This window comes from Syngnathus leptorhynchus, chromosome 16 (assembly GCF_054491065.1).
Source record: "Syngnathus leptorhynchus isolate UIUO chromosome 16, UIUO_Slep, whole genome shotgun sequence".
Taxonomy (NCBI): Eukaryota; Metazoa; Chordata; class Actinopteri; order Syngnathiformes; family Syngnathidae; genus Syngnathus; species Syngnathus leptorhynchus.
Genome location: NC_141210.1, coordinates 7358880 through 7382012, shown reverse-complemented (window position 1 = coordinate 7382012; position 23133 = coordinate 7358880). Strand labels below are relative to the sequence as shown.

The 23133-nt window shown below is 41.0% G+C and overlaps 3 protein-coding genes across 7 annotated transcripts; 2 read left to right on the top strand and 1 right to left on the bottom strand.

Annotated features, from left to right (window-relative positions):
- Positions 1-700: 700 nt before the first annotated feature.
- On the bottom strand, positions 701-18793 carry mgp (matrix Gla protein). 4 transcript variants are annotated; one of them, XM_085933268.1, is made up of 6 exons: positions 18603-18793; positions 7762-7836; positions 1747-1858; positions 1637-1666; positions 1396-1498; positions 701-1300 (listed from the first exon to the last, which is right to left on the bottom strand). In XM_085933268.1, exons 3-6 carry the CDS (start codon positions 1835-1837, stop codon positions 1111-1113), a joined length of 414 nt encoding a protein of 137 aa, XP_085789394.1. In that variant the 5' UTR covers positions 1838-1858; positions 7762-7836; positions 18603-18793; the 3' UTR covers positions 701-1110. The 4 variants fall into 4 exon arrangements, with proteins under 4 accessions (XP_085789394.1, XP_085789393.1, XP_085789395.1 ...); XM_085933267.1 differs by having other exon boundaries at positions 7762-7810; XM_085933269.1 differs by lacking the exon at positions 7762-7836.
- On the top strand, positions 15471-17239 carry pde6hb (phosphodiesterase 6H, cGMP-specific, cone, gamma, paralog b). The gene is made up of 3 exons (XM_085933271.1): positions 15471-15573; positions 16111-16259; positions 16401-17239. The coding sequence occupies exons 1-3, from the start codon at positions 15502-15504 to the stop codon at positions 16516-16518; spliced, it is 339 nt and encodes a 112-aa protein (XP_085789397.1). The 5' UTR covers positions 15471-15501; the 3' UTR covers positions 16519-17239.
- On the top strand, positions 17616-21396 carry LOC147044579 (G protein-coupled receptor family C group 5 member D). 2 transcript variants are annotated; one of them, XM_085933264.1, is made up of 4 exons: positions 17617-18147; positions 19113-20265; positions 20587-20642; positions 20838-21396. In XM_085933264.1, the coding sequence occupies exons 2-4, from the start codon at positions 19155-19157 to the stop codon at positions 20925-20927; spliced, it is 1257 nt and encodes a 418-aa protein (XP_085789390.1). In that variant the 5' UTR covers positions 17617-18147; positions 19113-19154; the 3' UTR covers positions 20928-21396. The 2 variants fall into 2 exon arrangements, with proteins under 2 accessions (XP_085789392.1, XP_085789390.1); XM_085933266.1 differs by having other exon boundaries at positions 17616-20265.
- The last annotated feature ends 1737 nt before the right edge of the window (positions 21397-23133 follow it).

Genomic DNA, 23133 nt, shown 5'->3' with positions numbered 1-23133 from the left:
ATTTCTTGGTCCCAAAATGCTTGATGGGAGTTTTTGTTGTTGAAAAGCTGTTTTTCTATAAAGCTGTAATATGAGATTGTTGCAGAATTAGAATCTGCAGGATTGTGTCTAATTTCAGTGATGACTTTGATGACGTGTCAGTGCGGTGATGCCTTAAGAGCGAGCATCTTGGCCATATCAGATAGACTTGCTGCACTGTATTTAGAGATCACATCAAAGGGCCCTTGGCACACACAAAAACCAAGTTCTTGCATAATTCTTTAAATTTCAGTCAAACTAACTTATTATTAATTTACATAATTTGGCTGTAAAATCAGCAATGTGATTCTGAAGTCCAAGTCACTATACTGGTTACGTAATCCTGGACGTAAAAACTCAAATTGCTTCTTCTCTTTTGCTATTCCTGACAACACCGCTTCTATTTGGATTAGATTCTGTATTGGTCTTACTGAAATAACACAGGATGTAATTTTCACCGTCTGGGTCAATGTTGGTCCTCGGCTATATTTTGGTGAATGACTTCAACGTTCTTTCAGTACCATTTTGGGACATCTTGATTGCATCATTTGTGGGTATGCGGGACTCCAGAATACAAATTCATTAAAAGCTTCTTAGGCTTTATGGTTGTATGTTATAGCAATAATCTGTAGCAGTACTTTTATACTCCAATGAAAAGGCCAAAAGAAGATCAAGACATGCATAAAATAAAATATTTTTATTTTCTCACTGACAGCAGAGCTGCGGGTGGATCATGAATAGTGATGACGTGCGGTTAAAGGAGCAAATGGTTAATATATATATTTATATATTAGGAGCAAAACATAATGCACACAGTTTATAAATGATTGGAAGATGTGATTGTTGGATAAAACCGTTCTGCTCCACTTATACAAACAATGAAGCGTGAATAATGATGGGTTGTCATGTACGGGGGAATTCATCATAAAAATAATGACCACATCCAGAAGAGGCCACCATTATAATTTAAATCATATATAATAAGTCCCTGTTGGTGAAATGTGTTTGTTGGAAACAAATATCTGAATGTCATAGAGATTTTTTTGCATTTGTTGGTTGACTGTTGTTTGTGCACGGGAGTGTGTACATTGTTTAATATCGACGAGCTGAAGATGGTCTCCTCTGCTGTGGACCGCGGGTCCCAATCCTCTGCTCTGGAACGCGGGTCCCAAAGTATCTCCGATAGGCCACCTGGTAACCATGGTGATAGGCGAAGTAGCGGCAGGGAGAGTAATCCTCGCAGGTCTCCGCACGTCTCTCTGCTGGAGTCTTTACCCTCCGACTGAATTTAGAAAGGAGAAAGCCATTGCGGGTATTTTTTTTCCAGTCTTTTCATCCTGTTTTAATGACTGCCACTGATCTTAATGTGCTCTTTACCTCATAAAGTAACTGTTGTAGCCGTTTCCTCTGGGAAAATTGTATACGGTGTGTCTCTGTGGCGTGATGAAGGAATTGGCTTGTCTCGGCGCCACAAACACATCTGAAACCACAAGGTTTGTCATTTAAGGTAAAAATAACGTTTCGCACAAGTCAGACGAGCTTTCAAAGTAAGATTTTTCATTCATTTTCAGCACGAGTGAAATGCAACTGATTTTTAAGCCTCCGAGCATTGATTTACCTTCACTGGATTCTGTGCTTTCATTGGAGTCTGTTAGAAAAGACATGGGACAATATTAACCATAAATTCCTAGCTGGATATACAATGAAGAGGTGCCGTGAGTATCGTACCTGAATTTGACCGGGTAGTTCTACTGCCGTCAAGAGAGACACACAGTGAAAGCAGAGCACAGAGTGCAAAAAGTTGAAGAAGGCTCCTCATCTTTGGAACTCTTGTCTTGGCCTGGAAGATAGGAAAAAGTTATTTACGGGGTCCGAATCTTTGCCATTGGTAGGAATATTTTTTTTTTAACCAGTATTCGATTTGATCTGACTTCAGAGCATCCCTCACAAACTTCTGCCAGCGTATCTGCATTCTATAGCACGGCTCATATATAAACTTCTTTCCCACGCAGTTGAAATGTCTAAATGGCACAAATATAACCTAAGTTGTATTTATAAAAACCAGGCTGAAAACCCTCAAAGCCAGAGCCAATCCACAAGAAGGGTTTTGCAGTTCAAAATTCTATTTGTGAGGAAGAACCATAAAAAAGCAATTGGTGTTTATCGCCGCCACTACCAACTGGAGGAGAAATAGATTATGGTAATAAAAAGTTTGCACACACACACAGTCATCGTGTACAGTCGATTCGTCCGTCAAGGAGCTTCTGTGAAATCTGCAGTTCCTGTACAAGGAAAATTATTTGTGTGTTTCTTCTTTTTTCCCTGTATTCTGGTGCAGGAGCTTTTCCTCCCTCCTTCTCTGGGATTTGGATAAGATTCAGCAGCAGCAGCAGCCTCCCCTTTTTCACTGTCAATAGATGCTTTCATGATAGTGAGCACACCCACCCACCCACGGGATGGTTACACACACTCAGAATGTTTATAACACCAACCCCTCAAGCATATCTTGGCCCCACTTAAAAAGCCACAGCAGTGGGCACAGAAACAGCAAAGTCTGCAGGCCAAAGTTGAAAAAGACGCCACATGTTTGCGCATGTGTGTGTGTGTTTGGAATTGCTGACAACAGTGTTTGCGGAATTTAACAGTCATTTAATTCTTCACAGGTGAATTTCGGGGGCCATAAAAGTCTGCTGGTAGTTAGAATGTGTCCACCTCAATGGAAAATTGCAAAACATATACATTTTGCAATATTACAAAAGGTGGACCAGAAATATATTGTCTTGATATAAAAAGTCAACAAAAACAAATAAATACCAGAAGAGCAACAAAAACAGAACATGTCTTATTAGTCACAATTAATTAAAATATATTCTGTAATGTACTCACCTTGGATTAAGTATGGAGTGAGGGTTGTCGGCGATATCAATCGGTCTATTTTTCCAGAGGAATAATTCCTAATTCTTCAGAGCAAGTCTTATATACTTACCTCTCCTCCCTCCACCCTTTCACTTCACCCACCGACTCCCTCCCCAATTGCCCTCTCTCCTCCCTCCTCACATGTATCAACCCTCTTTTTTTTTTTTTTTTTTTTTTTTTCCATCATTTATTCAGACCAGAGTATTAGCTCACTCGCTCCCCAACTCCCATAATTCACCAGTACAGTTGGGAAGAAAAACACTCAGAGGGGGTGAAAAAAACAGAAGCGGCCTGGCAAGAAGGACATTAAACCTGGCTCATCGCAGGTATATGATAATATTCATTGACGACAGCAAATTATATGCAACGCGCTCGCCACCACTCACTCCACTTTTAGGCCCCATAATTCACATGTGGGAAGGCATGGGCAGCCATTTTTGATGATGGAGTGATTCTGAAAGCAAGCCACCAAAGATCTACTTGGGGGTGTGGGGGGGGATTTTGGAAAAGTTCCTTTACATTCATGAAGGGACGATGTGTTCTCATACTGGCACTGATGTCTGTGATTGTCAATAAACCACAAACGTCACTTCTTTTGGAGAAAAAAAAAGATCCCACTGATTTACTGCTTATTTGTGAACATGTCGGAGGTGTAAAAACGTTTCTGCGGTAGCTTCACAGCCAAGTGCACCAACATCTCAACGGTCCAATTACACTGAGGTCGATGCAGGAGTTAAGATTATGGTTTATATCTGAGAGTTATGTAACGCCAAATCACATTTGGCTCAAGCAGAATAGCTGAGCCAGAGCCGAGCGCTGCCAACAGTAAACAAACGAGAATAGGAGGCCCGGTCCATGCCAAGGAGACGCAGACGGCCAGATCAACATTAGGATGGAGATAAAGGTTGTAGAATTTATGAGAAGGGGGCTCGGATTGAGATGATGGTGTATCGCTCGGGTCGTGTTTTGACTCGTATGTTGACTCTGGAATCACTGAACTGATCATTGCCCAGTAAAAATATCTAATATCCAAATTCAACTCTGCCGAGGGGAAAAGTGCAAGCGCTACGAATCGGTCCAACGATACCCTGCATAAATTCCATAATAGTTTTTTTTTTTTTTGGGTAAGCACATCGAGTTTTCATAATAATAAATAAAATGAATAAAAAATAAATTTGCAAATTGTGTCACCCTCTGTGACGTTTAAAAATCTTGTATAAGCAATAACAACATCTAAGTTTCCTATGCCATATTAAAGGCTGGGCCCATTTAATTCAATTAGTTAGCGTCAGTTCAAGTTTTGATTTAAAAGCATAGGCGTGGGTTGATTGATTGTTTACAGCCAAGTGACAGTCAGATTAATGGGAATTAATCGACTGGAAATAATGGGAGGTGGCCTTCACACCCACGCATGACTAACAGTACACAATTGTAAAAAAAAAAACACCAACAACACATCTATTTTTATTGGCAGTTCTGAATTATGGACTTTTTCAGATTTTGATGGTGCTGTTTGTTTGCTGTGGTTTCTCTCTGTGTTTTTCATTGCAGCTTGTTATTTTGTCGGATTATGTAAATACAACAACAAACTTTTTTTTGTTTTGCTCTTGATGACACCATTCAAACATCCGCGTGGCCTCGATGGAGCTTTGCACCCGACCAAGTGCGAACAAGACGAGCAGTTTGCGAAAACCAATGTTTGCGCGTGCAATTTTTTCTCCATATATATTTATTTTGATGGAGCCTTAAAACAAGTCAATAGATTCCAAGCCAGGAGACCAGCAGCCTCTCGCGGTTGCACCCCTTCAAGGCCTCACACCTGGCCTCCAGCAGCAAGCCACAGTTTGCACCCACACAGTCAACTGGGCAGATTCAGAGCGGAGCAGAGCCGTCCGTCCGTTTCAAGTATGTTCCTCAGACATTTCCGTTCCTTGCAAACAGTCTGGGCATCCCTCTGAGCCCGCCCACTGCCTCGTCTGGCCTTCAAAGCCGCTTCAGTGTTCGCTAGCCTCGTTGCCACCTCACAGTCATCCGACTGAGTTTGGCTGTTGGAGCACAGGCTGCTTTCCGAATCTTTACCACTGTCACTGGCTGGGAGTCTTATCTTCTCATGCTGTCTACCAGAGCGTTCCTGAACTTTCCACTCTGCCCACGTTCTAGTTTTTACATAATCTGGATGGTATCAAGCAAGCATGAGCACTCAATTGAAATCATTGGCGACTTATTACCTTTGCATTCTGCAAGAAGAGCAAAGGTGAGCTTACGGTCAGCAAGCAAAAAGGTGGTTAACACCCTTTTTAAATTGCTCACAGCACAACATATTAGGACATATTTTGCTAATGTCTGTAAAAACAGAGAGACATCATCCAACTTGTCTGGGCTGGCTTGTTTCCTCGGGTGGCCAAGCAGGTGAACCTCAAGGTGCTTGGCTGGTTCAAGCAAACACAAAAATTACGCAACCGTTGCTATACATGGAGAGACATTTTGGCCTGCTATTTTTACCACTTATTTTTTTAAATGTTCTTTGCAGGTATTCACCCCCCCAAAAAAAAAGAATTCAAAAACACTGAAAGAAGTGAGTGACTCAGATAGCTGATGAAAATAACTGGTGATGTCATCATGTTGCCTGAGCGCGCCAGTTCATAGCATGATGGAAGTTCCGGGCCAGACTGGATGAAGGACAGACGTTACGCACCACTATCCGCCTTTGGGAGACTTTTGGTGGTTGCGTTGTCTCACGGCTGTAAATATTGCTGGTTGTATGTCAACACCAACATGTTGTATTTGTCTTGCAGGACAGGGGCAACTTATTTTAGTTTAATGCAATGTAATCTATATTGTAGCTGGAAGTTATAAAATATACTATAAAAATATGTATTACTCGATTATCTGGAACGTTTATCTTCGTTAGAATCGATGGCGTGCTGGAGCCAATCCCAGCTGTCTTTGGAAAGAAGGAGAGGTAGAAAAGAGCGTTTGCGCCGTTGTGGGAGCGAACGCACGTGTGTTGTAATCATTAGATTATTCATTGGGGAATTAAACAGTGCCGTGCTGTTATGATGTCAGACTATACTTTAGAAGTATTTCAAAATATGGAGATACTTTTCAACCGCCCTATATTTATATATCTACCACAGCTATTGCGTACATATTATGTGTCATATTATTGTGTCGCGTAAACAAAATCCTTGGTTGGAATCTGGGCGGGACACGATAGGCAAGGTTGCTTCATCCCGTTTCCTTCCTTGAGATTATGACGTGTGCTGTGTTAGCGATAATGCTACATTCATTATTATTTTCAATTTCATTTATTCCGTTTTTTGTTGCAGGCTTCAGTTACACATCAGGAATTAGCTTTTGAAAATATGACTAATATTTAATTGACTCAACGAAGACAAATGTATGATTTAGTTTCTGCTTTCTCTTTGAAAAAGGGAGTTTTATTTCCCCATCACTAATGTTGCCAAGAGCTTGCTCATCAATTTATGTGTCTCTAGAATTGGGTGTAGTGGTCTACTGTTTGAATGGTTCAAAAGATAAGTTATTTTATTTGGGGGGCAAAAAACAAGGAGGAAAAATCCAGTGTTGACAGAAATGATTTAAAATGTTTGCGCTCATCAACACCGCAATCCCCATCCCAATTTGCACTCACATTTGAGACTGCCAAAGATACGTACTGAGGTTGTCTAACACCTCGTAGTCGCAAATCTCTCAAATTGTCAACTGGAGTGCCGGTGGGGAAAGACGAGGCAGCTGCTTGGATGCTTCCTTGTCGCTTCTAACCTTGTAAACAAACTCTTGCAGCCAACCTGTTGCAGAAATAGGCCATCACATAAAAAAAAAACCCCATATAATCCCAGTCAGGAAATAGATTGCACTCAGACAAAAGAATAGTATAAGGATGAATTTGGAGTTATTCTTTAGTGAGGTTTCACAAGATTGAGTGTGTGGGATCCAGATGGATGTAGAACATATAACCGTAAAATTTGTCACATTGTGTGACTTGGAAGTGTTTTTTTTTTTTTTTTGACTTCATTGTGCATGACTCCACAATGCCACAAGTGCTAGATTGTTCTTTTAGCACATCCCTAATTTGAAGGTCCCACCAGGACATTTGGGACGTCTTTCAATGTGTCAATAATCAAGGTCATTTCAGGAAAAAATGCAGTGAACCATATTGCACGTGTGGGCCTCTCAATGAATACAATTTGATCTAAATAAAAACAATTAGTAGCTAAGCTTACAATAATTTTAAATAAATAAAAAAATTTTAGAAAAAAAAATCAAATTCCATTAGATTTTGGTGGCAAAATAGTGCAATATAAATGAGTCATCAAATTGTTTTATTTTCCATCATGCCATTATTTTTAATGACACAAAGTGCAGTTGCAAAAGAAAAGGTTTTCAAACTACATTTTGAAATGCCAAGATACACAGGGCTTTAAAATTTATAAATTCAAACTAGCCTGCTGACGTTTTGCATAATAAACACTTTCTTTGTCTCGAAAACATACTTCTCTTTGTTTGGTTTTCTGAGGCCATTCCAGGACAAAGGAAACCCGAAAATATCACTGGCTAAAAGTAAACTAAGAATTTTACACAAAGTATATTGTTTACCATCGAAAACGCGACATGTCAAATGAGTAAACCCTCTGTCGGGATGGATCGGCTCCGGCTCACCCGTGACCTTCCCGAGGACAACATTAACGTTGGGACATGCGTGTGTATGTGAGAATGTTTGCTGTCCCGTTGCCGCAAAGCTTAGCTGAAAATTCACATAACTGCACCATCCAAGTTTTTTTTTTTTTTGTGATACGTCTTATTTACCTTGGTGCTTCACTTCTCTTCTGTACGGCCAACTCGAGGCTGCACCCACCTAGCCGGTCCGGAATGTCACACACGCTTGTAAACATTCACAAAGTACAACATCAGAAATCATTCATAAGCAAACGGACACAGACTGAGGTGCCAGGAAGGGAGGGGGCACAATGCTTTTGGGCCGATTACACAATTGCTACACAAATATTGTAGTTATTTGGGAGACATTGGGAGTACAGTAATTGACTCAGCTGACTTGAATGCAACGGTGGGGCAACACATGTAGACAGATAATAGAGCACTTTGTCGTCAATTTTAGTCACCGGAAGGGGGCGACGCTGCATAACATGTCCGCCTCATTGGATGTCTGAAAAGTGGGGGATTATTCTTAATCCTTAATTAAAATAGTTTTTGACTCGACTTCCACTTTGGGATTAAGTCTTAATTCAAATTATATTCACAAACCATGAAAACCTTTTGAGGTTAATTTTATACTCAATATACTTGCATTCAATAAAAGTTGTATTTTCTTCTAAAAAAAATTGTCTGATTTATATTAACACGATATGTCATAATGACAAGCTTTATTCTGAAAGCAAGAAAATAAAAAACACATTTTACTGAAGTCACAAAAAATGGAGATGTCCTCGAACTGTAGAAAAAGTTTCTTTCTTCATCCCAAAGTCTGAAAATCCAATTCATAAATAAAAATGTGTTTCAACACTTTCTCGTATATTCAAGAGGCCTCTCGCGTGGGCCGTGTTTTATGTTATACTTTGGTGCATTATATTTTGGAGGACTTCCCTCGCAAACTTTTTTTTCCCTATCATCTTATTGTTTGCCTATCCCGAGTCTGCAAGCAAAGCGATGCAGTTGCTGCGCTGCTTTTGTCTTGGCTATGCATTACTGCTCATTATCTGACATTTTGGACTGGACATCACATGCTTTTGGTAAACTAAACTTAAACCTACAGTGCGGGTTTGAGCTGACTCGGCACAGCCAGATAAGGAATTAAAGTACGTCGTTAAGTTTGAGTGAAAAAAAAGAAAAGAAACCACATTTGAAACAATGTGAGCCAGACTTAATTTGTAATTCTGGTTTTAAGATACAATTTGTCCTCTGCCACTCAAAATTTCCACTTGTCACTCACGTTTGATGACTTGATCTGGATTGGGATCATCAAGTTTATTGCTTTGACTTTAACTATCGTTTTGAAACGTCTTCTCCGTCGCTCTGTCTTTTTCATATTGTGGTTGTCAAAAGCGGTGGCGGTAATCACAGATTTGCTGGCCACTAACACAACAGGCTAAGTTGTGACGCTGCGCATGGACTGCAGTTGACCGATGACACGCAGGCAGCGAGGCGAGCGACACGAGGCCCCGACACCTGCAAATGCATTTACACACATACAACAAATGCACACATGCTTTACAAGCCTTTTCAAGAACTTTATATTGACGTACGTTCATCTGCTGAGGTCTGACCCAAACCGCCGCTTGCAAAAAATGCCAGCTAACCCTTAACCGTGCATACCAGACAGCTCGGAATAAAATGAGCGGTTTTTGTGGGGGAGTGTGTGGGGATGTGTGGGGGTGTAGGATGGCTTTTCTTGTTCTAAACCAGTCTAAACTGAGTCTTGCTACTAAAATAAGAAGATTTACACGACAGTGACTGGGCCGCTGAGTTTTATTGTGTGTGTGCATTTTGGAGTTTAGCTTCATCCGTGACCTTGATGAGGACAAATGCGATAGAAAATGGATGGAATGCATACGATGTATGTTGACGATTTGTATCCTGTGAATGTTACACACGACACGTCATCGAGACTCTGAATTTTTTTTCCCTCTGAGGCCACATACAGAAGAATCAAAGGATGCCCACGTCTACTTTGACATTGTCCAATTGATTAAACATGCTTAAAAACTATTAAGCAAGCAATTGTGAATGAGTTATTTTTGCAATTTTTATGTGTTTATTGATTTCATTATTTATTTGTAAATAAAGGCCTGTTAAAGATGATAAGGGGCATATATTTGGGGATTTTTTTAATGATTTTGGCGTGGGCCACAGCCCTTAATCCGATTACAATATGTCCGCCCTTGTCCCGAGCACATCTCTGCACTGAGAAATAAAGCAAGAGAAGTCTGTACGATGAGGGCGACTAGAATATGGACTGCAACATGTATCGAAATATTGTTTGTCCTTATGTTCCCTGCGCGATTGATTGATATTTTTTTTTCTCCTTGGCCTTTAAATGCCAAGAGTTGTACAGATATGTTGCGCATAAACAATTGTCTCAGGTTTTACCAGTAAATGCCATTTCTGTGAATCCATCCATCTATCCATTTTGTGAACCGCTGAAAGCCCAAATCAAGTGGTGCAGACAAGTGGAAGTCCACACCACCAGCTCCCAAAACCACATTTGATATTCCTAGCTGCCTGCGGGACAATGTTTGCACGATGTTCAAGTGTCATCAAGTGCATGGCAGCGTGGAAGCCCCACTGACGTGTCCTTTTTTGCCCTCACCACCACAGACTTGGACTTAGAAACTGGTCTTGGAAAGTCTGCCTACTAGGCCACAATGTGACGCTAATCTGCCACCTGCTGGTGATAAACAATAATTGCATTTTTTTTGAATTTTTGGAAATATAATATAAATATAATGAACCCTATCCTGTTTATTGTATTATTTATTTATTACTTGAGTTTGCTGCTATAAATACATGAGATGAGGACATTATTTTTTTTAATTCTTATTTTTATTTTATTTAATATATTTTTTTTAGCGCAGTGACTTTATATTTTGCACAATTTAAAACACCGCTCAACATTCCAACAATTATCTACAAGAAGGCAATCTCTTCATGGATGCTTTCTGAAGACTCTTTAGCACATACTCAGGGCTGTGAGCGTGGATGAGAGTCTCACTGCTGACTGCGTTTCTATCTGGAGCTTTCCTGACCTCTTGCTGACTTGACTGCCTGAGAGCTTCCAGCCAGGATTCGTAATGAGATATTTGCTCTGACAGACGGGGCAAAATGGGCAGCAGTGCAAAGTGCTATTACCTCATCTTCCATTGCTCTTTTCTCTGCTCACTTGTAAAGATTGAATTTCCTTTGCTCTTGATGTCTCACTTTTTTTTCCTTTTAGGCATCATGATGTCTTTTTTTCTAGTCACCCTCCAATCTCCCTCGCTCTCTCCAAACTTACTCGGCCACTGTGTTGCTTTAAATTACACCAGCGAATATTGAAATTGCAGCTAGGTCCCGCATGCGCACATCTCGCATTTTGACCGGGAATAGAATGTCTTCATTTTCTTTCCAAAAACTCTTGCATGGCCTTCTGCTATCACTACTAAAATGTATCTGCATAGAAAAGATACAAATAAAGTCATCCCAATAGCCCAATTTGGAATTTGAATGAAATTTGCAGGAATTCAATGGATACTGCACTGTATATATCAGCGCTAAAACTGTTTCATTGATTTATATTTAAAAACTAAACTCACAAATGATCTCCTTCTCTCTAGCGCTGCGTGATGGTGTTTATAGCCTGGAGTCACAACATTACATTAGATGCGCAATCATTGGCTTCTGGGGCTTTAGTGGCTGCTTGAGTATTGTGTTACGTAGTAACGAGTACATTACGACTAATGGGAACTCGCACGCACGCCAAAACAGCAAAACAAACCCTGCTGCTGCACTAATGCCCTAAAAATAGCAAAATGGAAGGGACAGAGTGAATAATAGAAAAGAAAGGTGACCCCTTCTTTCCACGGATGCCTCAAAGTTATGCTCAAAGCTGAAAATGTCCCTCAATGGGACCTCTGCAAAAGCCTCTGAGCACTTGTCACAGCAAATAACCTTTTGCTTACTCACTTCTCCCCTCTAAGTCGACTTGCTCTCTTTCTTTAATCCCCTCTCGCTTTCTCTACTGCCTCCGTGCGCCATTAATCCATTCTTTATCTGCAGTGTTCCCATTTTTCTTTTCCCCTTCGACTGCCTCGATGTTGGCTCGCTGTGACGTGGAATGGTTCGCAAGCAATGTTGATGTGATTTACATATTCATCTTTTTTTTTTAAACTATCTGCATGCTGGAAAATGAATTAAACATACTTTTTCTATATAGCTTGCCCACATTGAGCTCAGGTAAATTAGTAAATTGGCCATGTTTTTGCTGCGACTCACTAAGCCGCGCCCCTCAAAGGCTGAAAAAAGAAATCAAATTCAGATGCTAATTTCACATGGATGTTTTTTTTTTTAATAATGCATGAATAAAGACAGACCATTTGATGCATTGGAAATTGTAGTCCTAATGTTGTTGCTTCATTGTTTATGTCATCACTGGCCATCACTAATTGCAGTCAAGTGTGCTTCCATTGCTTTGGTGCCAGTAGAAGCAAGTTCCTCCTCCGCACTGCTGTTTTTTTCTCATGGCAAACGTCATGCTCCTTGATTTAGGAATATCCAATTAGTCTCCCCCTCTGAGATGAGAACGCTCACCACTCCAATCTAGTAAGAGCTCTCGGTTAATTCTAATGGGAGCCAAAACCCAGATTACAGTTCACTATTTCACTACAGCACACTATTTTGTGTACAGCATAGTTTGGTCCAAAAATGAAGCAACTGATCATTTAAAAAGCCAAAACATCTCTTGAGGATTTACTGTACAGTATTTGAATTTTTTTTTTTTATCTTTGTAGTAAATGCTAGAGTGAAGAATATTTCCAACCTGTGTATTCTGAAGCACAGTAATGTATGCCTTCATGAATATATTCAAACAGCGAATGACATATGACGTAAGAAAAAAATATGCACAGCCTCACTTATAATTCAGCTCAGAATGGTAAAGTCGCTGCAGACCTGGAGGAAGGTTCTGATTTTATTTTTTTCCACTTGGATGCAGTTAAGACTTGACCTGATAGTTCATCTAAAAAAAACCCAAAAAAAACAGTTTGATGGCTTAAACTAAAATTTGACATTTTTTTATACAGTAATTTATTTAGGAGATTAAAAAGGGTGATTTCGGGAGATATAAATAATTTTATTTGAATAATTTAGCAAAAGCAACATGGATTTTTACCCCCAAGGAAAAGAAACCTTACATTCAAAATGCATAATTTAGCTTTTTAATGGATCACACTTAAAACAAGTGTCCCGATTTCCCGTTGAATATTCTAACTTGCTTGAATAAATACGTTTTCCAAATCTGCTTCTAAACAATTCATGGAATGCTAATTTTGCCACATAGTGCAAACATTGACGCAACTAAGGATTTAACAGTAGTGGAAAATGTTTGACGAGCGACTCATGACGACAACACAATGAGATTCAGGGCAATCCCAGGCTCCTTAAAACTCTTACGTCACCCCCCGACACACAAAGGAAAAAGCACAACATCCAAATGTAAACCTAACTGAGCCCTTACAATGGTTAAGAAATCTTATTAAGTGATTTAACACAGAAGGTGTTGTGAAAGCAAAAGTAGCCACAGCAAATGAATGTATAGATGTCCTGAAATTAAGCAAATGTGGAACTTTTTATGATTGGTTCAACTCAAAAAGATAATAATAACTGAATGTTCAAGCTGAACTGATAAAAGATTTGTTTCTTTCAGTGAGAAATAAAAAAATCCAAATTGCATTTGAATAATTGATGTGATTGAATTTAAAGGTGAGTATGCGCTGAACATGAACTACAAAAGCTTTATGTCCTCAGGCAAGGATTTTGGCTGGCATTTTAATATCTCGTTTGTATGCAAATACAAAGACAACAATGGTCTGTTTATGAATAATATATTGGCGTGCAGAATGCCGACAACGTGGGATATTACAGAAAAAAATTGACAGCGGTGTAGTAATAGGAAAAGTCGACGTGGTTGGTACTTGATAAGCACTCATGGGACTTTATTTAGTATTTTTAAATTAGGTACACTCAATACAACCAAGCCCAGAACAAGCAGAATAATAAAAAGATGGACAAATTCAGGCATAATTTGTTGTTTGGGTTCATGTATAGTGCTTTTTTGTAGTGCATTGAAGAAGGCCAAGACGTTTTGAAACAAGGTTGCATGACGCTAAATGAACTCTCTCGAGTTGTCCGGAGCAATAATTCAAACTCAAAGCAGACAGTCTGAGCTCTTGAGCTCTTTGCTCCAGATGGCTCAAAGACCACCTTCTTGTTTGTCTAAGCACGTTTCAAGGAAGCAGACAGAAGTCTACAGCAAGTACCTAACCATAAGCTTGATATGATGTAAAGGAAATTATAAACATGTCCAGCATTCTATATATACTGTGAGATTATGCATGCTTGTCATCAAATGTTTTGTGGCAAAATCCAAGACTTTCAAGTCTAAGAGGGTTAGTCATTGAAAAATATTTATGTGCCATAAAATGAGAGTCCAGTCCTTGAGATGCACTTGTTTGAACCCAAATATGTTCACACGCCATTAAAAGGCAAGCATTATGGTTTTTTTAAAGGCGGCAGTCGGAACCTCAGTGCATTCCATAGATATAATGTTTGTTTGCGTTCACACACGCACACTCATATTGAGAAACTTCTTGAATGAACATTCTGTACTTGTTGTTCAGAGCTGACCGGGACCTTTTGCTGCATTAAAAAAAAATAATAATTTTTATTAAAAAAAGCGCTATTTTCCTGTTTCCAAGCGCCCGCGTCAATCTACCGGTAATTAAAAGTATTAGCGTGCTTGCGTGACTGACGTATTGACCTACAATAGAGACCCCGACACAGCATATGTTTGTGACGGCTCACTGACAGCTCACTGATGGTGAGTGCAGCTCATTCATGCCCACGTTTAGGTCACGTGATTAATAGTCACCAAATACAGTTTTGAGACATGAACTACAGTATTGACTATCGCCACACTATCACAATCTCAATTTAATACTTCTTTATGCAGGATCCAAAGTATATTTGCATTCCCAGTGTGTACTAAATATGAAGTGGTGCTTCCTGGCTCCTGACCTTTAGAGTGAAGATCCAGTTAGCACATGTCGAGGCGTGTGCTAATGTTAAAGAGGGCAACGCTTTCCGCTCTGCGCCCTACATGAAGATAAAGAGGCTTAGCCATTGTGTTGGCCTCGTTTGGGAGCAGACAACCAGGTAAAAAAAAAAAAAAAAGAATTGTAAGTACAGTTGTTTTTTTTTGGACAGCATATTTTTCTCTCTGAACATGTCCTCAGGTAATATGTTTTGATAATTCCCTTAACATTCTAGGAGTAGATATTGATATTTAAATTTCAAAAAAATCAAACTATTGATTCGAGTTGTCGCACAAAAATATAACTTCACTTCATCTTCCACTAATGACGTCAGAAACACCAATGTGTCTTATAATTCGATTGTTGTGATGTTGTTATGTCAATTAAGCGCAAGTCCAAACATTCATTCACATGTGGAAGGTCAGAAAAGCACCCGTGATCAACAACAACAAGCACACGGGAGTTCATCCGAGCACAAGGGAGCTCAGCCCAGCACATGGAACAGAAACGCGACCAGAAGCTTCTTCTCCTCCTCCTCTCTGTAAATCTCATGTCAGGTGCGCTAAGGTTTTAGAAGGATCAACCTGATGGAATCCTTACAGATTGACCTCTGACTTGTGTGGGCACACAGCAAGGCTCGAGGGAGTGCCGCAGGAGTTAAGATGACCTTAGGGGACCACATGACTGGAAAGAGGTGTTTGAAGGGATTAGTGATGAAGATATAAAAGCACAGCGCCGATAGCAAATGTCACAGACAGAAGCAGGAGAAGGAGGAGGAGGAGAGATCAGTGGTGGCCTCTTGGGATATTTCCAACAGGTAAGGACGAACAATGATGCTTTTCAACTTGCTCAACCTAGATTGTTACTATTCGGCTCAATTTATAATAGATAGCATGGAATTGGTAGTGATCATTTAGCGAGGCAAAGATGGAATGGGTGTACGGAGGATTGACCTGAGCAACAGATGGCTCTTCAATCACTTTATCTTCACTTCATCTTATCTAGAAGCTGAACTCACTCGTGTGTGTGTGTGTGTGTGTGTGTTACATAACCATTAAAAGTGGATTTAATACTGCAATCATAAATGAATCAAAATTATTATATGTTGAAGTGAAATCGTAAATTGTGCGGTTAATGAAGTGGACGGTCTGCATCCTTGTTGTCGAGGAAGGGTAATTAGTTCGCCGTGGATCAAAAGGGGGATTACAGCAAATCTGCTAGTTTAAACTCATCTGCATAATCTGTGCAGATTAGTGCAGAGACGCTAACAGGATTATTAGCAGCAGGGCATCAGGCAGAAAGAGAAGAAGCCACGAGACCTGATCTTTTTATTTTTTTTTTATTTTTTTTTTAGAGAACAATGAACGGCGGCCCACCGGCAGGAAGCGCCCTGACCCCTGGCGGGAACACCGGCCCAACTACACCCAAGAAAGGCCCGCCCAAATTCAAGCAGAGGCAGACTCGCACATTCAAGAGCAAGGCCCCCAAACCAGGCCAGAAGGGGTAAATACAAAATTCATTTGAACGCATTCCCTCTTGCCCTTTAACTCATTCACTCAGTTAATGCTGAATGAGTTCAAGTTAAATACAACAGAAAGAGGAGCATTCCCACTAATGTGATCATTATCCCTCCCTCATTTGCAGCTTTGGTGACGACATCCCCGGCATGGAGGGTCTCGGTACAGACATCACAGTCGTGTGCCCATGGGAAGCCTTTGGCGACATGGAGCTCAGCGACTTGGCCAAATACGGCATCATTTAAAGCCGCTCTCTTCCCTCCCTCCATCCATCCATCGCTCGGCTCGTCGGGATAAGGCGGCCGGCGTCCCTCTTAATGCCCTTCTCGTCATCTACCTCCGGCCTTGCTCCACTGAGTGGAGAGGGAGATTAATCATGCTCTTATTTATTTTTTTATATATAATTATACATATCATACTGTTTACAGTATATAATACGCTTGAAAGATTGACGAGAACATTTCACGCTCCCTTTTCCGACCTCATCTTCAATGTATTACAAAGGCCCACCCACCCCAACCCTTGCCAAAGAACCCGAAGAAAAACTAGCTTGATTTGCTTCTAGCGGCTGAATTGAATGTAAATACTTTGTAACGTATCTCCCTGTTGTTCCCTTTTTTTTATTCCTTTGTTATTGCTGCGTTGTTTGACTTCACAAGATCACATCATGGAGAGTATGCAGGACGCCGTAGCGGTGAACATGACAATGCACTTTCAGATGTTCTCTTCCTTTGGCTATAGAGACAAATCAATACTGCAAATGTGTACATGTTGCAGGCACAAAACAGAGTAAATGTACTGCGAACTACGTGTCCGAATAGTTGCATTAAATTGCTTTCTTTACACAACTCATTATGTTCCTTTCTTGTTGGAAACGTCAAATTGACAATACAAACAACTACTAGTGCATACAAAGTGGAGCAAATATACGACAACATAGATAGATTAAATAAATTAAAAGAAAAATGTAAGTTAAAAAAATATATATATAAAATAAAGATATATATAAATAAATATATAAAAAATAATGTACAATAAATAAATATAACAACATAAATGCCCCCCAAAGCCTCAGTCTGCGTCATGTCTTTTCAAGATCTTAACTGTAATTAATCACTAAAACAACATGGCAACTTCCGTCCAAGTGAGTAATCATAAGCAAACTTTCCCACATTTACGTTGCTATGGTTGCCTTTGCTTTTCAAAATAAAGCTCAGCCCTCCGGATCAAAGAACTCAACTGTTTTGGGAACGCTTCAGGAAAAACAGCGACACAATAAAGGGATGATAAAAATAGAAGTCGTAAATAAATTGCATTTAGAAACAACCCCAAAAGATATTGACGACGTTACACGCTAGTTTCCTATACGATTTAACAAGTTGGGATGAATTCCGAGCTGGGATTGCCGAGAACACACCCTTTAACATCTCAACTTGTCTTAACACGAGTTAAAAGCTTACGTGTGGGCTTGCCCGAAAAGAACAGCAACAACAACAGAGACCCTCCAGCTAATTTCATCACTGTCAGCTATTGTTGCTGTCATGACAGGGTAACCATGGCAACAACTCAGTCCCCCTCATACCTGCTCTTTGGTCAGGTCGAGAGTGGAATCGTGCTTGTGGAATTCCACTTAGTCGAGAGAGAGTGCACAGTTATCGGCAAGCATGATTCAAATTCTTGTGGGGGAGCAGGAAAAGTAGGGAGGAGTAAACTCTCCCTTTGTGTGTGTGTGTGTGTGTGTCGTTCAGGTGTGTGAACCCCACCTATAGACAGTGGAAGGTAGGAAAGTGTGAGAAGGGATGCAGGAGACGTCCACGTGGCTACACATCGAGTCCATCCATGCAACAAAACTGAATCTGTGGTAAGAATTTGTGGTAAGTGGCACTTTTGCTATTTCAGCATAAATTGAGATTCAAATAGAGCTGGATACAATTCCGTATAAACGGATGGTTGCCTTTGATCAACACATCATAAACATTTGATGATTTGTTTGCATGTTTTTACCGTGGTTACGTGGGAATATGTGACTGGTCGGTCGTTTGTCTACGTGTGGCGACCATTTAAGGGTGTTTACTGACCACCCAAAATATGGTCAGACGCTATAAAAAATAGATCCACTAACTTGGATTCAAGCCATCCCACCATTTTCTTTTTCACAATCCAAAAAAAACAAAACATTCTGGGGTCATATCAATCCACTGCTGATGCAAATAAAGATATTTAAATCTGCCAATGAAACAAAGGTTGCCTTATGTGGCTGCAGGAAGTGATACTAGTTGACTTATCTTTCACAGTCTCTTCAAAGTGCACTTCACATTCATTGACTCACCCTGCTGTCTCATTTTGGAGCCGAGTCAATAGTGTTCGTTTGACGTTCTCACACGAAACGGGCATAATCTCGTGTGGTGGCCCTCGGTCAAACCTCTTTTCCTTGTTCTGACATGTTTATGTTTTCCTTCTGCCGTTCGTTGCCTTTCCACTCAACTGTCAAGTAGGCGTGATGACACCATGAGACACACCTCTTTATGAATCAATAAATGAATCAATTGGACGGCACATGATGAATTCAAAGCAGGACCGGATCGTTTTGTGCCCCAAAGGTCAATGACATCACGCTTTAATGACTTTGATGTGGGAGAAACCCATCAAACACCTTTAGGAATGAACAAGGAGGAGATTGTGAGCTGGGCTTTCTCGAGTTTCAAGTTTATTTTTCCCCTTTAACTTCTGAGCTGTAAGTGAGTTAATTGGGAGAAAAAAAAACTAAAAGAAGGGAACACACGGAGCGGCCATTTTGTCTGAACATTTTCCTTGTTGTGTTTCTTTTCACATATTCAAGGACACATACGGAGGAACCAAATTCCTGGTGTGCACTTCCAAAATGAGTCCAGCCTTTTTACCTGAAGATCACAAGTTGGCCTTTCCACTCCTCTTCCTCCTCCATGTCCCCTTCACATGTTCATCTCAGTCAACGGCAACAAACAACATCATCAATGGGAGTTCTTCGGCAAACTCCACCAAGGCTGTTCCGGGCTGCCGTCCAGGACTAGATCCTCTCTATAGGTACTTGTGTGACCGCAAAGCCATGTGGGGCATCATTCTGGAGACCCTGGCCTCCGCCGGCTTCCTCTTCAGTATGTTCCTCCTGCTGGGGCTCCATGTCTGGTCCCTGTGGATCTGCATCTCCTTACGGCAGCAACGCAACCACATAGGCGGAACGGTGGCCTGCATGTCCATGTTCTTGTTGGCCACAGGTGGCATCTTTGCCATCACCTTCCCCTTCATCATCCAGCTCGGCCCTCAGACGTGCCCCACCAGGCTCTTCCTCTTCGGCGTCTTCTTCGCCTTGGCCTTCTCCTGCTTGCTGGCTCGCGGCCTCGCTCTGCTGGGCTTTGCGGCCGCTCGAGGTTGGGGCGAGCCCGCCATGGCTTTGGGGCTTTTCACGGTTCAGGTGATCATCGCCACAGAGTGGCTCGTCCTGGTCTTGGTGCGGGATAAGAAGCCGTGCGAGTACAGCCAAGACGAGTTTGTCATGCTGCAGATCTACGTCTTGTGCCTCCTGGCCATCAGCGTGATCCTGGCCGTGCACTTCTTGTGTCGGTCCTGCTTCACGTACAGCTACACCTACGCCGGCGCCACCCACCAGCAGAGTCGGCAACAGGCCGTGCTCCTCTTCTTAACGCTCTTGCTCTCCGCCGCCATCTGGGTGGTGTGGATCGTAATGCTCACCAGAGGGAACGTCAAGCTGAAACGTCGGCCGCAGTGGGATGACCCGGTGCTGGCCGTGGCATTGGTCGCCAACGGATGGGTGTTGTTGATAGGACACGGCTTGTCGCAAGTTGCCTTCCTGTGCAGGGGGGAGGCCAAATCCAAAGAGGTGCCTCTGAGCTTTGCCGGCTGGACCAGCCCCAGCGCCGACATCCCGGGATTAAATAGTCCGAAGGCGGGAACAGAAAACGGAAGCTTCGAGAACGATCCGGAAAACAGAAGAGGTGAGACAATTTCAACGCATCCACTTAACCGCAATGGAATTGAACAAGGATAGGCCAAGTAACCGTATCAGACTGGCCTTATTTCAAGGTATCGGAACCTCAAGGAGGCCTCCGATACCAGTCGCCGTTACTTAAAGCAAAACAATCTGACATTGAGTATATCCTTTTTGCCTCTAGTTGGCGCTACACTGTGGCAATCTTCATGTGTGTCAGAAATAATTAGCTTTAATTATTAAAAATATGCTACAGTACGATGAGTCTCAGCTGACACGTTTAGGCGAGTAACAAATTACATGATGTGTATGACGTTTCTCCCTTCAGGCAGGCGACACGATTCGAAACTGCGATCGCCCTACGAGTCGGGATTCTCCATGACCGTGAGTAATGAACTGTCAGGATTAACCATCTCGTATTTAATTGCACGCTGTGACCTTTCCTTTGTTAAGTCACACTGTATGCTTCCTGACAGCACAGTTTATCAAGAGTGTTACCGCAATTGAATTGAGCTTGTGTGTGTGTGTGTGTGTGTGTGTGTGTGTGTGTGTGTGTGTGTGTGCGCGTGTGCTTTGCAGGACATTGACCCCAATAAAGACTATAGCATTCCTCGCCCTCAGACCACCAACTACAGAGAGCCATATGATGAATATTATGGACAAACTTAAAATTTCTCTCCTGCACATGAACACAAACAAGAAATGAATGCTGCTTGACTTGGGAGGAAAAAAAAAAAAGACTTCATATATTGCTTAATTGTAAATACAGTGTGATGATTTTTTTTTCAATTAAAATATATACTAATACTACAGTTTAGGGATGTAGTACTAGTATATAAAGGGAATAATAATACTGTACATAATCCTGTCATTGCTTGTCATGATTCAAGAAGCTTTTGCAAATGCTTAATGTGCTCACTGTATTCCAACCAAGATGAGCAACCCTTGAGCAGGGGTGAAGTTGTCAATCAGAGGACATTAGCAAAGCAGTAGCTAGAAGAGCAGGCAAGGACATGGTTAAATTCCTCAGCCCCCATCATCCATCATCATATTCAAAGTTACGCAAGAGTTCCTGGGCGCTGTGGCTACAGCATAAATGTATCAAGATGTTATTGTTGTCAATAAAAGTTTTTTAATTTATAAAGTTTGAATAGTGCTTTTTGGGCTGAGGGGGGCAGATGCTGCACAGCCAACTACTTTCTCAAGCAAATGAACCTTGCCTCAAATATGCAACAGGATGTAATTTTGCAATTAAACCACCAGGGGGCATTGATTGCACACCAACAAGGACTCAGGGGCAATAACAGTCAATCTCAAAGTGGTGATAAAAAAAAAATATCCGTACGGTGCAGGAAAAGCAACAACACTATAAAATACGCTCAACATATTGCATTCTATCGATTTTACATTTTAATAATCTCACAGCAACACCAGACAAAATAATGACCTTGTCTGACGGTGTGAAATGTGAGCCTGTCACTTGACTCAAAGCTGATATATATGAAAAAAAATATATTTATTAATGTAAAATATTTTGTGCAAGTGCATAAAAATATCCATTCAAAGATGACCTTTATATACCGCTGAAGAGCTAACCAACATTATGTGCAAAACATTTAATTTGTGCACAAAAATCCAGACATTCAAAAATAATTATTATTAATAATTATTATTATTAATATTAATATAATAATAATATTAATATTATTCCACCATGCATTTTTTCTTGCATTAATACTCAAATCACCAAATGAATAAATTAGCTTACTCACTCAGTTCAGGGCTTTAAGTCTGGTCCTGGATTCATCTCCTCTGCCAGGCGAGTCCACCCCAACAGCTGATTGTCCAAGTAAGCCACCATTGAACTATTAGGCGTTGAATATATCCAGCTTTTTGGGCTGAGGGGGGCACAAATGTACACAATCCTTATGCACTTCAAATGAATTACCAACGCTGTTTTATAACTTCTAGTTATGACGTTGTGTCGATCATGATACTATTCACCATTAGTCTACGAGTTGGGGTGCTTGTTAAATGTCTGCCATCTTGTGGTTAACATTGGTATTACAACTTTCAATCGCGACGATCAACATAAAGAAAAAGGGCCACTCAACTGTGGGCGATAGATAGAAACTAGCCAATGCCTATAAACAGTGCTATTTGAATGTAAATGTTCAATAATATATGTACGCTCCCCCCTTTTAAATAAAGCAACTACAATTTAAAAAAATATACTCCTTTACACAGAAAAAAATCGCTTCGTATTGTATTTTATAACTTACCGATAGGCCCCAAAATTTCCTGATCGTGCAAAGCCAGCAGGACATAACCCAAATCTCGCCCAGTCAAGTCAGCCGGGCTAAGCTTCAGCTCACCAATGACCCTGAAACAGGATAAGCAGTACAAAATGAATGGATGAGATAGATGAAGATATCTACATCATTTCTTTCTATTACAGGTACGGCATAATGTGCAAAAGTCTATTCATGACATCACAAGCCTCCTATCAGAGTCAGCAAGTCTTCCCATCAAAAGCGGCAATTGTCCCCTTGTGCATCAATGCAATTAGCAGGCATACAGGACTTGCCGCCGCAGCCGACCCATTTGCAGCCATTAGCAGCACATTTACTATTTAAGATGCTTTCCAGATTGGCCCCCCACCCTCCCTTGGCAGAAATGAAAAAGGATGAACTGGAGAAAAAAAACAAAAAAAAACTGATCGGCGCAGTTGATTCGGTGCAGAGTCAAGAAGCGGCATTAATGTTGCACAATACTTGCCTCCATCTATCATCCGAGTCACATGAGCTAATACGCTGCAAAGAACGCCATTCACGGGTGTAATCAGAAGACTGCGGCATTCCTCTTTATCTCACAC

Excerpts from the sequence above, each read along its gene's own strand:
- mgp (XM_085933268.1), bottom strand. The coding sequence starts at position 1,837 with ATGAGGAGCCTTCTTCAACTTTTTGCACTCTGTGCTCTGCTTTCACTG. Across the intron at positions 1,499-1,636 it reads AAGCACAGAATCCAGTGAAG|ATGTGTTTGTGGCGCCGAGA; the intron begins GTAAATCAATGC and ends TTGTGGTTTCAG. Across the intron at positions 1,301-1,395 it reads TACAACAGTTACTTTATGAG|TCGGAGGGTAAAGACTCCAG; the intron begins GTAAAGAGCACA and ends TTCTAAATTCAG.
- pde6hb (XM_085933271.1), top strand. The coding sequence starts at position 15,502 with ATGTCACAGACAGAAGCAGGAGAAGGAGGAGGAGGAGAGATCAGTGGT. Across the intron at positions 15,574-16,110 it reads TCTTGGGATATTTCCAACAG|AGAACAATGAACGGCGGCCC; the intron begins GTAAGGACGAAC and ends TTTTTTTTTTAG. Across the intron at positions 16,260-16,400 it reads CCCAAACCAGGCCAGAAGGG|CTTTGGTGACGACATCCCCG; the intron begins GTAAATACAAAA and ends CCTCATTTGCAG.
- LOC147044579 (XM_085933266.1), top strand. The coding sequence starts at position 19,155 with ATGAGTCCAGCCTTTTTACCTGAAGATCACAAGTTGGCCTTTCCACTC. Across the intron at positions 20,266-20,586 it reads CGATCCGGAAAACAGAAGAG|GCAGGCGACACGATTCGAAA; the intron begins GTGAGACAATTT and ends TTCTCCCTTCAG. Across the intron at positions 20,643-20,837 it reads AGTCGGGATTCTCCATGACC|GACATTGACCCCAATAAAGA; the intron begins GTGAGTAATGAA and ends TGTGCTTTGCAG.